Source organism: Lepisosteus oculatus, chromosome 27 (genome assembly GCF_040954835.1).
Source record: "Lepisosteus oculatus isolate fLepOcu1 chromosome 27, fLepOcu1.hap2, whole genome shotgun sequence".
Lineage (NCBI taxonomy): Eukaryota > Metazoa > Chordata > Actinopteri > Semionotiformes > Lepisosteidae > Lepisosteus > Lepisosteus oculatus.
In genome coordinates, this window is record NC_090722.1 from 2,136,189 (window position 1) to 2,148,299 (window position 12,111).

Below are 12,111 nucleotides of genomic sequence, written 5' to 3' on the forward strand. Positions count from 1 at the left end.
AGGCCAATGGGAAATTTGGCCAGGACGCCGGGGTACACCCCTACTCTTTTTGAGAAACGCCCTGGGATTTTGAATGACCACAGAGAGTCAGGACTCAGTTTCACATCTCATCTGAAGGACGGCCCCTGTTTACAGTATAGTGTCCCCGTCACTACACTGGGGCATTAGGACCCACATGAGCCGCAGGGTGAGCGCCCCCTGCTGGCCCCACTAACCTCAGTTTTTCCCCAGGAGGTCTCCCATCCAGGTACTGACCAGGCTCACAGCTGCTTAGCTTCAGTGGGTTGCCAGTTCTGTTCTCCAGATCTTACACATTTTGTTTAGTAAAAGGCAACTGTTGAAAAATGCTAGCAGCCATTCTAAGGCAAGTAGAGAGAGATGGGTAAGCTGTTCAGGATGCAGGTGGTCAGGTCCTGGAGCTTTCCCTGTCTTGAGGGTGGAAGTTGCTGCAATCAGTTCAGGATGGGTGAAGCTGCTGTGACTGTTATCATCTGCTGAGCTGGCTCACCAACTGTCATGAATAATCTTGTTTAACTTTCCTGGCAAACTGCTTGTCTATGTGGCTTGGCTTGCCACTGTCAATAAGCACTTACCATGTACAGTATATAAAACATACAGAAACACAGTTTCTACTGTCAGAAAACGTAGAAGCACTAACTTGTTACCCTTAGTTCTTGAATTGTAGCAAAAGAGAAACATGAGCAGGAAGAAGCATGGAACGACACTGAGGCTTTCATTGGCACTTTTATTTGGCTCAGAAGACACTTCCACTGCTCTCCTCCCAGGACCAGGCCACACAGGCTGCTCAGACCTGGCACCTCTGGACTCGGCCATCTTTGCACACAACCCAGAGGATCCCTCGGTCATAGGACACATGCCTGGCCACACCAGCTGCCCTTAGAGCCCACCACCTCCTGCCAAAGGCGTTACAGGCATCAATACCAACCCTGCAAGGAAGAAGCACAGGGTTAGAGCAGCCCAGAATTAGAGAATCACACACCCATGTGTTATCCCTTCCCCCAGTCACCCCCAGCTCACCTCTTGAAGACCACTCCATTCCTGTTCACCCCATACACACTGCCATCTGAGCCCACCTCCACCAGGGACAGGGAGCCCTGAATGGGGTACCACCTGTCGGAGCCTCTGCAGGAATCCCCACTCACATCCAGCTTGACAAAGATCTGGTCCAGCCTGTTCACTCCCCAGCAACCAAAAGGTCCACAGGAATAGTACTTGAGGGAGCCCACGACAGGAATCCAGGGGATGTTGCCCTGGCCAGCATACTGCAGCACAGGCCCGCTGTTCAGGCAGAAGATGGAATTGGCAGCATTGACACCAACCACGAACTTGTCTCCACCAGCATCAATCTGGATGAGGGAGCCTGCAGAGGAGAGCAAGAAATACAGCTGTTCTCAGCAGGGGGCAGTGCAGTGCTCATCCCTCAGTTACAAGGGAGTTAAATAGCTGCCTTCAGCCAGAAAACGCATTGACAGGTGGCCTGGCAGAGCCTGGTGGATTCATGGAGAAATCTGAAAGCTACCATTTCCAACCTCTCTAGATCAGCTGTAGCCTCACCTGGTTGCACTCGGATCCACCTTCCTCCAAGCCACTTGAACACAAGGCTTGCGACACTCACACTCCAGAGTCCTGCTGACCCCACACTCACATGTTTCCCCTTCATGGCCAGAGAGACCCAGCTGTTGCCCTGGTAGCTGACCAGGTTGTCCGCATTGTCGACTCCACACACCCTTCCAGCACCAGCATCTATCTGCTTCAGACTGCCAGGCACAGCCCGACACTGCAGGGCTCCAGCCACAGACACTGGGGAGGAGAGGACGCCACTGGATCAATGACCACCAGCCAGATCAGGAAGAAGTAGCCTGGGCTCTTAGTGATCACACATAGGGGAATTCTAACAAGGTCTTGCAGAACTTCTATAGTACATGGAAACATCTAAGGCATGGATTTAACACTCAGTCCAGGTATCTTTTAAGCAACATCTATACTCAAGACCCAACCAGATACACTGAAACCCATAACTATTAGCAGCATGCAATTACTACATCTCCATCTGTCCTTCCCCTACTACTTTTGCTTAAATCAGTATATCCAAACCTTACCTAGAAGGCATCCCACAAGCAAACACAACAAACACCCTCTCCCTTCCATGTTGATAAGTGATCCCACAAACCTCATGCATACTATTAGCCCCAGCAGTGGCCTTTATATAGTCAAGACTGCTGAGCTTCAGCTCCTACACACACCTGTCTAACCAGGTGTTAAATTGAACCATAACGAGCTGCTGATTGAATCACTCAAGTTTCAATTATAGAAGACATGAATTACATTCGTCCACAGAGCTCATCCTCAGGTTGTAGTAATCGTGGCGACAGAAAACGTTGTAATTGTTGAATGCAAAAAATAACTGAATTAGATAATTAGTTGTATCAAGACTTCCTCTGAAACATATTGCAAAGCTGAATATCTTGTTACAGACCTCTGCAGTCTTTGTCCTCAAACATTTTTTTCATCTGATTCAATTTTTCTGAGCACTCAGAGGATAATACCTGGGCCCTGATTTGAACTCTTCCAGATCCTGTCTTGTTTTCTCAATTAATCTGATACAAGTAAGGGATAAATGATAACTAACATTTATGAAAGCACCAGTTCCTGCATTCAGAATGGGGAATTAATGATATTGTAGCTCTTACAGCTCCTAATTCACGAGTGACCATTTAGACAGCACAGTGGTGTGGATTGAGGACTGCTGCCTCACAGTTCCTGGGGTTGATGTCCAGCTGGATTTCCTGCTGTGTGGAGCTTGCATGTCTTCCATGTGGATTTTCTCTGTGGGACCAGATTGCTCCCACTTTAGAAAGGCTTGTGTGTGAATTCCATAAATCCTCCCCTTGTGCTTGTGTTCACAGCCGCTGGTCGTTTCTTGACTGCAGATTGGAGGGTGTCTGTGAGGATATTAAAGACAAGGTAGATGTCATTACTACATACATTTTTGTGTTGAAATGTGATTCCATCTAAACAGATACAAAGGAAATGATATATAATGGAGGAAAGTGATTCAAAAGAAGACACAGAAAGAATTAAAACAGCTGAAGATACAAGATGTGAAGAAGGGGTTAACTGATTCCTTTCTGCGTGAGGACTGGACTTCTAATTATCAGACTTGAGTTATGGCAGGAAAGGGGGATAACTGATAAGGATTCCAGATGCCAGCTAGGAAACCCCCCAGGGACGGAAAACTAACACTGACCATTTGGCCAAAGTCTGTAAACTGTCCAAACACCGTGATCTCCCCCCCTTTACCATAGTAATGAGCTACGTCAGAAGCGGCAGGAAAGGGCTATATAACCCGAAAGCTTTGTACCGGCACTTTGAACAATCCTTCGGTTTTGTTGTTCCTTGCGGGAACAAGACTTTGTTCTACTGTTCCTTGCATGTGTAGTGAGTCATAGCCGTTCAGGGACGCCAAATATGTAATGTAGTGGCTCTCTGAAGGCACCAGTTCTGTAGGGTTTGGGCATTTACTGAGACAATTATTAATTGTAGCAGTAAATCACAAAGTTGATTCTTTTGATGGCTTTAGAATCCAACCATGCGACATAACTCAAACAACGCACACACACAGGTACTAATACACGAGGATACATTTATTAATACATAGAATATCCATATAAACCTAACAGATCTTATCGAGAGGGTTATCAGAATACAAAATGTATATATTCAATCAGTTACAAAGTGTTACACATATCAAGAGGACATACGTTCAGTATATCATTCATTTAGACCGTTTCAATGAACTTGGTTATAACTTCTACATTAGATACTCGAAACAAGTACATAACTCTTAGGAATTAAATTGATATCAACTGGTTGGGATAACAATTGAATTCTCGAGCTGTAATGCATTGAAGTTGAATACTCATCCAATTTCTGGGGATTCAGATCTCCTGCGGGCACAAAGAAACAGTTGCAGGCTTGTTGCTGTCCAATCCGCGCTCTCTGGCTCGGTGCCAGGCTGTGCTGTGCGGCTTGCGACGGTGCGCTGCTGATGCTCACTGACCGGCTAGTTAGTGTTGGCTTTAACTAGCAAAGTTTGCGCACAGGAGAAAAGATGACTGTGGGTCCCAGCAAGTCAGGAAGAGGACCGGTTCGTTCCTGATGAAGAGCTAGTTCTGAATAGTGATTCAGCTGTCCACAGTTCCGACCTGTTCACGGGGCCAGCTGCTGGTGCTAACCTCGGGTGGATCCTCTAGTTACTCTCTGGCAACCTCCGCTCTAGACTCTTAGAACAATGGAAAGTTCTGGCACTCGGACACACTGGCCGTTCCGTGGTTGTCCGGGCTGAGTCTCAGGATGGTCAGGAGGCGCGCTGCGAGAATGTCCTGCCCTTGGGAGCCTTCTGCTCCTGGGCCGTCCTGGCCTGGAATTCTCCTTTGAATTCCCTTAAGTATTGTCCACAGAATTCTCCTGAATCCCTTCTGAATCTCTCAGGCTCTCTGTGTTGCCTGTTTTTACCTGGAGGAACTTCAGCTCATTGATTGGCTTAAAGTTCCATGGGCATCAGAGTCCCACGTGGGTTACTCGGCCCTACCAGTCCCTGATTGGTTGATCAAGGTGAGATATGAGTCACTTACTCCAGACACTTGGGAATGCAGTCCAGATGTCCAACTGGCACTCCCTAGACAGATAGGCGCCAATGCATGACCATTGATCATGATAGCCAGGCTTAGCTAAGTGCATCCCCCTTTGGGAGCTGTCTTTTATCAAAGGAACCCTAAATCAGCCTGCATGGTTTCTCTGTGGCTGCACCACAGAGATGAACAGAGAAATGAGGCCTAATTTGGGAAAGCTCAGAAACACTTAATTCTGCCTTATTAATAAGCCTCGCTGCTACACATGCAATAAACTCATCTGTTTAACTTCATTTCGGGATCCAGAACTTTATTCTTTCTGTTACAACACAGCCTAAAAGAGATGAGAAATCCCAGGTGGAGAAATTGATGAATGGAAACAGGACCAGGCCAGACGGCCAAGTCCTCCACAGTAACAGCTTGCTTGAGCCTCACACCTAGGGCCACCATGTAAATGAACTGAATTCTTTCTTAGCTCAGTTTGAGAGCAGTGAACCAGCAGAGGCCATTTTTAACACTGGAATTGGGCCCACTGGTGTCTCTCCCTTGACCAACTCAGTCCTGTATTCTGTAACCTGTTTCAGAAGTCACTTCCCACTCTTACAGGTCTAGGTTTGTGGAAAATAAGTGTTCTCCTGATTTTATTACTGTTTTATTCATTCATAATAATTTCGTACACTTAGATACACTTTTCTGGACACATCACTCAAAGCAGGGTAAGCACCCCCTACTGCTCCTACTAACACCTCTCCTCTCAGCTGCGATTCTGCCCTGGAGGTAAAATGCTCGTCAGTTATGAAAAGACATGCCCCCTGCTGGGAAGATATTGAAGTGGTCACTGAAATAACATAAATAAAAAATCTTATTTTGTAGCACTGTATGTCATCCTCTGTTGGCGTTTTTGTTATAGTGCACAAAGACTGAGTATTTTATGTTGTATTTCTATCACATTGCAAATTAATTAAAGCCCATCAGACTGAGTCTTTTCTCTTTATAAACTACATGTATAAGCTCATTTATGAGTTGAGCAAACTACCCGTTAAGCATCTCCAATCCTGGTCCTGAAGGGCCAGTGTACCTGCGGGTTTTCAGGTGTCTTCAGAAATGGGAGCTGTTCAACTACTGATGAGCTCATTTATGTTACGAGTCGATCTGGGATAAAACCTGCAGATACACTGACCTTCAGGAACCAGGATTAGTAACCACTGCTACACTGCTACATCATCTTGTCAGGGTTGTGAATGATTTACTGGCTGCATCTGACTCAGGGGCTCTCAGTATTCTTATGCACCTTGATATTAGTGGCCCCTTTAAACACAGTATCATTCATTGTTTCTCAAATGCTTGCAGACATTCATGTCTATTAGTTGTGCTGTTTTTAACTGGTTCCTCTTACATTTGACGGGCAGGCAGCATTTTGTTTCTCATGGTCCTAATAAATCCCTCATGGCCCCAGTCAATCGAGGTGTGCCTCACGGTTCAGTCTTGGGCCCATTGCTCTTCATTATCTGTATGCCCCTTCCCACTCAGATCATACACAAATATGGTCTTCAGATTCATTGTTAGGCAGAAGATACGTTTTGCAGATTTACATTTAAACCTCTTCCACCTCTGATCTTTCACCTTCATCGCTTATCTCTTGACTATATAGCATGAAGCTCTTGCTGACATCAAATTCCTTGAAACTACTGTAAATAGTGACAAAACAGAAATTTAACTGGTTTGCAGCAAATGTCAGCTGGGAACACTTTGGGGAGCTTCACAGTAATGGTGGATGGCTTCTCCATGAAGGCATCAGATAGAGGCAGAAATCTGAAAGTCACACTTAATCCTCTCCTTTCTTTTGAGCACCATGTGAAAAACTTGATTCAAGATCTATTTTTTCACCTGAGAAACGTTCCCATATTAGGCAATTTCAATCAATCTCTGATGCCGAGTGCATTCATTGATAACATCGAGGTCTGGTTTCTGCAGCTCCGTGCTCTATAGCACCCCTAATATTCGTCTCAGTAAGTTACAATATGTGCACATTTCTGAGACTAGGACTTCTATCTCACACCAGAACAGGGCAGCGTATCCCTCCTACACTTAAAGCTATACATTGCATGAAGTCATATTCAATATAAGATTTTATTGACTTTTAATGCTCTAAGGAACCAAACAGAACTGTATTTGCTCCATTTCCATGGAATGCCCTACCTCACACTCTACAAGAGACAAGTTTTCTGAATCTGAAATCTTTTTAGTTTTATTTTCCTTTGTAAGAATTACATACAGTGTCCTTCCATTTTTAAAAGTGTTTTGTAAATAATTTCAGTATTTTGTGTCATAAAACATTCATGAATCAAAACTGGAACATTATGGCTTCTCAGTAGGGCATGGGTAGATTGTAAATGTAACTAAAACATTTTGTATTTTAATTGAAATTGGAACAGTTTGATGTAAACATGCTGTACAAACAGCATAATCAACTACTCCTACTGTGAGGCATGGCGGAGACAGGATTGTCACTGTTCTGCTTCTCATTGCTGCTCAGCAAGCACTGGGTGTGTTGTCAAATAGAGGGCAAAATGGATGAAGCAAAATCCAGGAAAGTAGCAGAGAAATAATCTCAGTTCAAAGCAACACTGGAATGGCATCAGATGAAGAAGTGCAGATCCTTCTGTACACATGTGCACCATTACAACAGAGACTTGCAGCTGTAATTGCTAGGAAAGGAGCTCCTAGCTATCTGAATATGTACAGTCTATATTTTATTCATTCGTATGAGCTTAACATGCAGAGGTTACATAGTTATATTGTCACAGTCAGGTGCCTCAGCCAGTCGCGGCTGGCATCATCCGAATCTGTCAAGCTGCCGGGGCATCTGAAGCGAGGGCAGGAGTATAGGATGTGGTCGGCCTTCTGCTCCTTGCCATCGCGCGCATTCGCAAATTGGGTCATCAGTGAGACCCACTTGTGTAGGGTGGCCCGGAAACGGCAACGTCCAATTCTTAGTCGGTTCAGCTTGACCCAGGCTTGTCTGGGTAGGTCATTTCCAGCGGGTTTGTTAGATACTTTGTCAATAAATTGTTTCAGTCTGTGGTTGTTATTATTCCACGCGTCTTGCCACTTTTTGTTAGCCCAGTTGGTGCCATTGTCGTTGTTTGCTTCTTTCATGAGGCGCCTCATTGTGTTAGAAGGTGAGTGCCGGTTTTCTAGTCGGAGGATCGCGGTGTTCCGGTTGCAGATGGCATCGTGCAGCAGAAGGTTGGAGTCCTCCGAGGCTTTCAGTGCAAGGTTGATGCAACTTGCTTCTCTGCAAAGATTAGGTGGACGGATGCCGCTGAGAATCGGTAGCAATTCAGTGGGCGAAGGTCTAATGCACCCGGTGATAATCCGCATACGGTTGTTCAGGGCTGTGTCTACCTTCTTCGTGTGGCTGCTGTTGTGCCGGGCAGGAGAGCAGTACTCAGCTACCGAGAAGGCTAGAGAAAGCACAGAGGTGTGTTAGACGGTGAAATTTGCACCCCAGCTAGTGCCAGCTAGTCTTTGCAGGAGGTTGTTCCTTGCTTGGATTTTTGCTGCTGTTTGTTCGAGATGTTGCTTGAAGGTCAGTGAGCGGTCAAGGACAACTCCTAGATATTTCGGGCTTTTCTCAAATGGAATAGTTTTGTCTTTGCACTTGACGTTGATTGTTATGTTAGCAAGGCGATTGGCGAGGTGGAAAATGCTGCTCACTGTCTTGGTGATGCTAAGTTTTAACCTCCAGAAGTAGCAGTTCAGCTTGTTCAGGTCAATCGATAGTGTAGTTTCCATTGCTTTGATGTCTGTGGAGCAATGCATAATAGTGATGGCGTCTGCATCTATGTACTTTTTGGCAGCTGTACATGGCAGGTCAGCTGTGTAGATGTTAAACAGCATTGGCACCAGCACCAAGCCTTGTGGGACACCCTTCTTAAGGTAAAATTTCCTGGAGCTGTCATTGCCTAGTGTTAAGCTAAATGATCTTCTAGAGATTAGGTCTTGGATAAAAGGGACCATTTTCATGTTTGGGATGATTCGAAGCAGCTTGAGGATGAGTCCTTTATGCCAGACGGTGGCATAAGATACTCTTACGTCCACAAGAACAGCACCCGCTTTCTTTTTTCTTGGAGGCATTGTTCGATATCCTCGACCATACAGCAGACCTGGTCGGTTGTTGATCTATTCGGCCTGAAACCTGCTTGTTCATTTGGAGCTGTGGGTCTATGATAGAGCTTATTCTGTTGTATATTAGCCTTTCCATAAGCTTGAAGGTGATGCGGAGGAGGCTGATTGGCCGGTAGCTTTTTGGGGCCTCAGGTGATTTGTTTGGTTTAAGAACAGCAATGACTTTTTCTGTTAATAATAATAGCTTACACTTATAGAGCGCTTTTCTGGACAGTCCACTCAAAGCGCTTTACAGGTAATGGGGACTCCCCTCCACCACCACCAATGTGCAGCATCCACCTGGATGATGCGACGGCAGCCATAGTGCACCAGAACGCTCCCCACACACCAGCTCTCAGTGGGGAGGAGAGCAGAGTAATGAAGCCAATTCATAGAGGGGGATTGGTAGGAGGCCATGATTGATAAAGGCCAATGGGAAATTTGGCCAGGACGCCGGGGTACACCCCTACTCTTTTTGAGAAACACCCTGGGATTTTGAATGACCACAGAGAGTCAGGACTCAGTTTCACATCTCATCTGAAGGACGGCCCCTGTTTACAGTATAGTGTCCCCGTCACTACACTGGGGCATTAGGACCCACATGAGCCGCAGGGTGAGCGCCCCCTGCTGGCCCCACTAACCTCAGTGTTTCCCCAGGAGGTCTCCCATCCAGGTACTGACCAGGCTCACACCTGCTTAGCTTCAGTGGGTTGCCAGTTCTGTTCTCCAGATCTTACACATTTTGTTTAGTAAAAGGCAACTGTTGAAAAATGCTAGTAGCCATTCTAAGGCAAGTACAGAGAGATGGGTAAGCTGTTCAGGATGCAGGTGGTCAGGTCCTGGAGCTTTCCCTGTCTTGAGGGTGGAAGTTGCTGCAATCAGTTCAGGATGGGTGAAGCTGCTGTGACTGTTATCATCTGCTGAGCTGGCTCACCAACTGTCATGAATAATCTTGTTTAACTTTCCTGGCAAACTGCTTGTCTATGTGGCTTGGCTTGCCACTGTCAATAAGCACTTACCATGTACAGTATATAAAACATACAGAAACACAGTTTCTACTGTCAGAAAACGTAGAAGCACTAACTTGTTACCCTTAGTTCTTGAATTGTAGCAAAAGAGAAACATGAGCAGGAAGAAGCATGGAACAACATTGAGGCTTTCATTGGCACTTTTATTTGGCTCAGAAGACACTTCCACTGCTCTCCTCCCAGGACCAGGCCACACAGGCTGCTCAGACCTGGCACCTCTGGACTCGGCCATCTTTGCACACAACCCAGAGGATCCCTCGGTCATAGGACACATGCCTGGCCACACCAGCTGCCCTTAGAGCCCACCACCTCCTGCCAAAGGCGTTACAGGCATCAATACCAACCCTGCAAGGAAGAAGCACAGGGTTAGAGCAGCCCAGAATTAGAGAATCACGCACCCATGTGTTATCCCTTCCCCCAGTCACCCCCAGCTCACCTCTTGAAGACCACTCCATTCCTGTTCACCCCATACACACTGCCATCTGAGCCCACCTCCACCAGGGACAGGGAGCCCTGAATGGGGTACCACCTGTCGGAGCCTCTGCAGGAATCCCCACTCACATCCAGCTTGACAAAGATCTGGTCCAGCCTGTTCACTCCCCAGCAACCAAAAGGCCCACAGGAATAGTACTTGAGGGAGCCCACGACAGGAATCCAGGGGATGTTGCCCTGGCCAGCATACTGCAGCACAGGCCCGCTGTTCAGGCAGAAGATGGAATTGGCAGCATTGACACCAACCACAAACTTGTCTCCACCAGCATCAATCTGGATGAGGGAGCCTGCAGAGGAGAGCAAGAAATATAGCTGTTCTCAGCAGGGGGCAGTGCAGTGCTCATCCCTCAGTTACAAGGGAGTGAAATAGCTGCCTTCAGCCAGAAAACGCATTGACAGGTGGCCTGGCAGAGCCTGGTGGATTCATGGAGAAATCTGAAAGCTACCATTTCCAACCTCTCTAGATCAGCTGTAGCCTCACCTGGTTGCACTCGGATCCACCTTCCTCCAAGCCACTTGAACACAAGGCTCGCGAGACTCACACTCCAGAGCCCTGCTGGCCCCACACTCACATGTTTCCCCTTCATGGCCAGAGAGCCCCAGCTGTTGCCCTGGTAGCTGACCAGGTTGTCTGCATTGTCGACTCCACACACCCTTCCAGCACCAGCATCTATCTGCTTCAGACTGCCAGGCACAGCCCGACACTGCAGGGCTCCAGCCACAGACACTGGGGAGGAGAGGATGCCACTGGATCAATGACCACCAGCCAGATCAGGAAGAAGTAGCCTGGGCTCTTAGTGATCACACATAGGGGAATACTAACAAGGTCTTGCAGAACTTCTATAGTACATGGAAACATCTAAGGCATGGATTTAACACTCAGTCCAGGTATCTTTTAAGCAACATCTATACTCAAGACCCAACCAGATACACTGAAACCCATAACTATTAGCAGCATGCAATTACTACATCTCCATCTGTCCTTCCCCTACTACTTTTGCTTAAATCAGTATATCCAAACCTTACCTAGAAGGCATCCCACAAGCAAACACAACAAACACCCTCTCCCTTCCATGTTGATAAGTGACCCCACAAACCTCATGCATACTATTAGCCCCAGCAGTGGCCTTTATATAGTCAAGACTGCTGAGCTTCAGCTCCTACACACACCTGTCTAACCAGGTGTTAAATTGAACCATAACGAGCTGCTGATTGAATCACTCAAGTTTCAATTATAGAAGACATGAATTACATTCGTCCACAGAGCTCATCCTCAGGGTGTAGTAATCGTGGCGACAGAAAACGTTGTAATTGTTGAATGCAAAAAATAACTGAATTAGATAATTAGTTGTATCAAGACTTCCTCTGAAACATATTGCAAAGCTGAATATCTTGTTACAGACCTCTGCAGTCTTTGTCCTCAAACATTTTTTTCATCTGATTCAATTTTTCTGAGCACTCAGAGGATAATACCTGGGCCCTGATTTGAAATCTTCCAGATCCTGTCTTGTTTTCTCAATTAATCTGATACAAGTAAGGGATAAATGATAACTAACATTTATGAAAGCACAAGTTCCTGCATTCAGAATGGGGAATTAATGATATTGTAGCTCTTACAGCTCCTAATTCACGAGTGACCATTTAGACAGCACAGTGGTGTGGATTGAGGACTGCTGCCTCACAGTTCCTGGGGTTGATGTCCAGCTGGATTTCCTGCTGTGTGGAGCTTGCATGTCTTCCATGTGGATTTTCTCTGTGGGACCAGATTG

At 46.3% G+C, this 12,111-nt stretch overlaps 2 protein-coding genes across 2 annotated transcripts; both read right to left on the reverse strand.

Moving 5' to 3' along the window:
* Nucleotides 1-731: 731 nt before the first annotated feature.
* Nucleotides 732-2,202, reverse strand: LOC138225304 (fish-egg lectin-like). Its single transcript, XM_069185094.1, has 4 exons — nucleotides 2,121-2,202; nucleotides 1,576-1,821; nucleotides 1,039-1,381; nucleotides 732-947 (listed from the first exon to the last, which is right to left on the reverse strand). Exons 1-4 carry the CDS (start codon nucleotides 2,194-2,196, stop codon nucleotides 806-808), a joined length of 807 nt encoding a protein of 268 aa, XP_069041195.1. The 5' UTR covers nucleotides 2,197-2,202; the 3' UTR covers nucleotides 732-805.
* Nucleotides 2,203-9,972: 7,770 nt separating this feature from the next.
* LOC138225299 (fish-egg lectin-like) lies at nucleotides 9,973-11,433 on the reverse strand. Its single transcript, XM_069185079.1, has 4 exons — nucleotides 11,369-11,433; nucleotides 10,824-11,069; nucleotides 10,287-10,629; nucleotides 9,973-10,195 (listed from the first exon to the last, which is right to left on the reverse strand). The coding sequence occupies exons 1-4, from the start codon at nucleotides 11,415-11,417 to the stop codon at nucleotides 10,054-10,056; spliced, it is 780 nt and encodes a 259-aa protein (XP_069041180.1). The 5' UTR covers nucleotides 11,418-11,433; the 3' UTR covers nucleotides 9,973-10,053.
* Nucleotides 11,434-12,111: the final 678 nt, after the last annotated feature.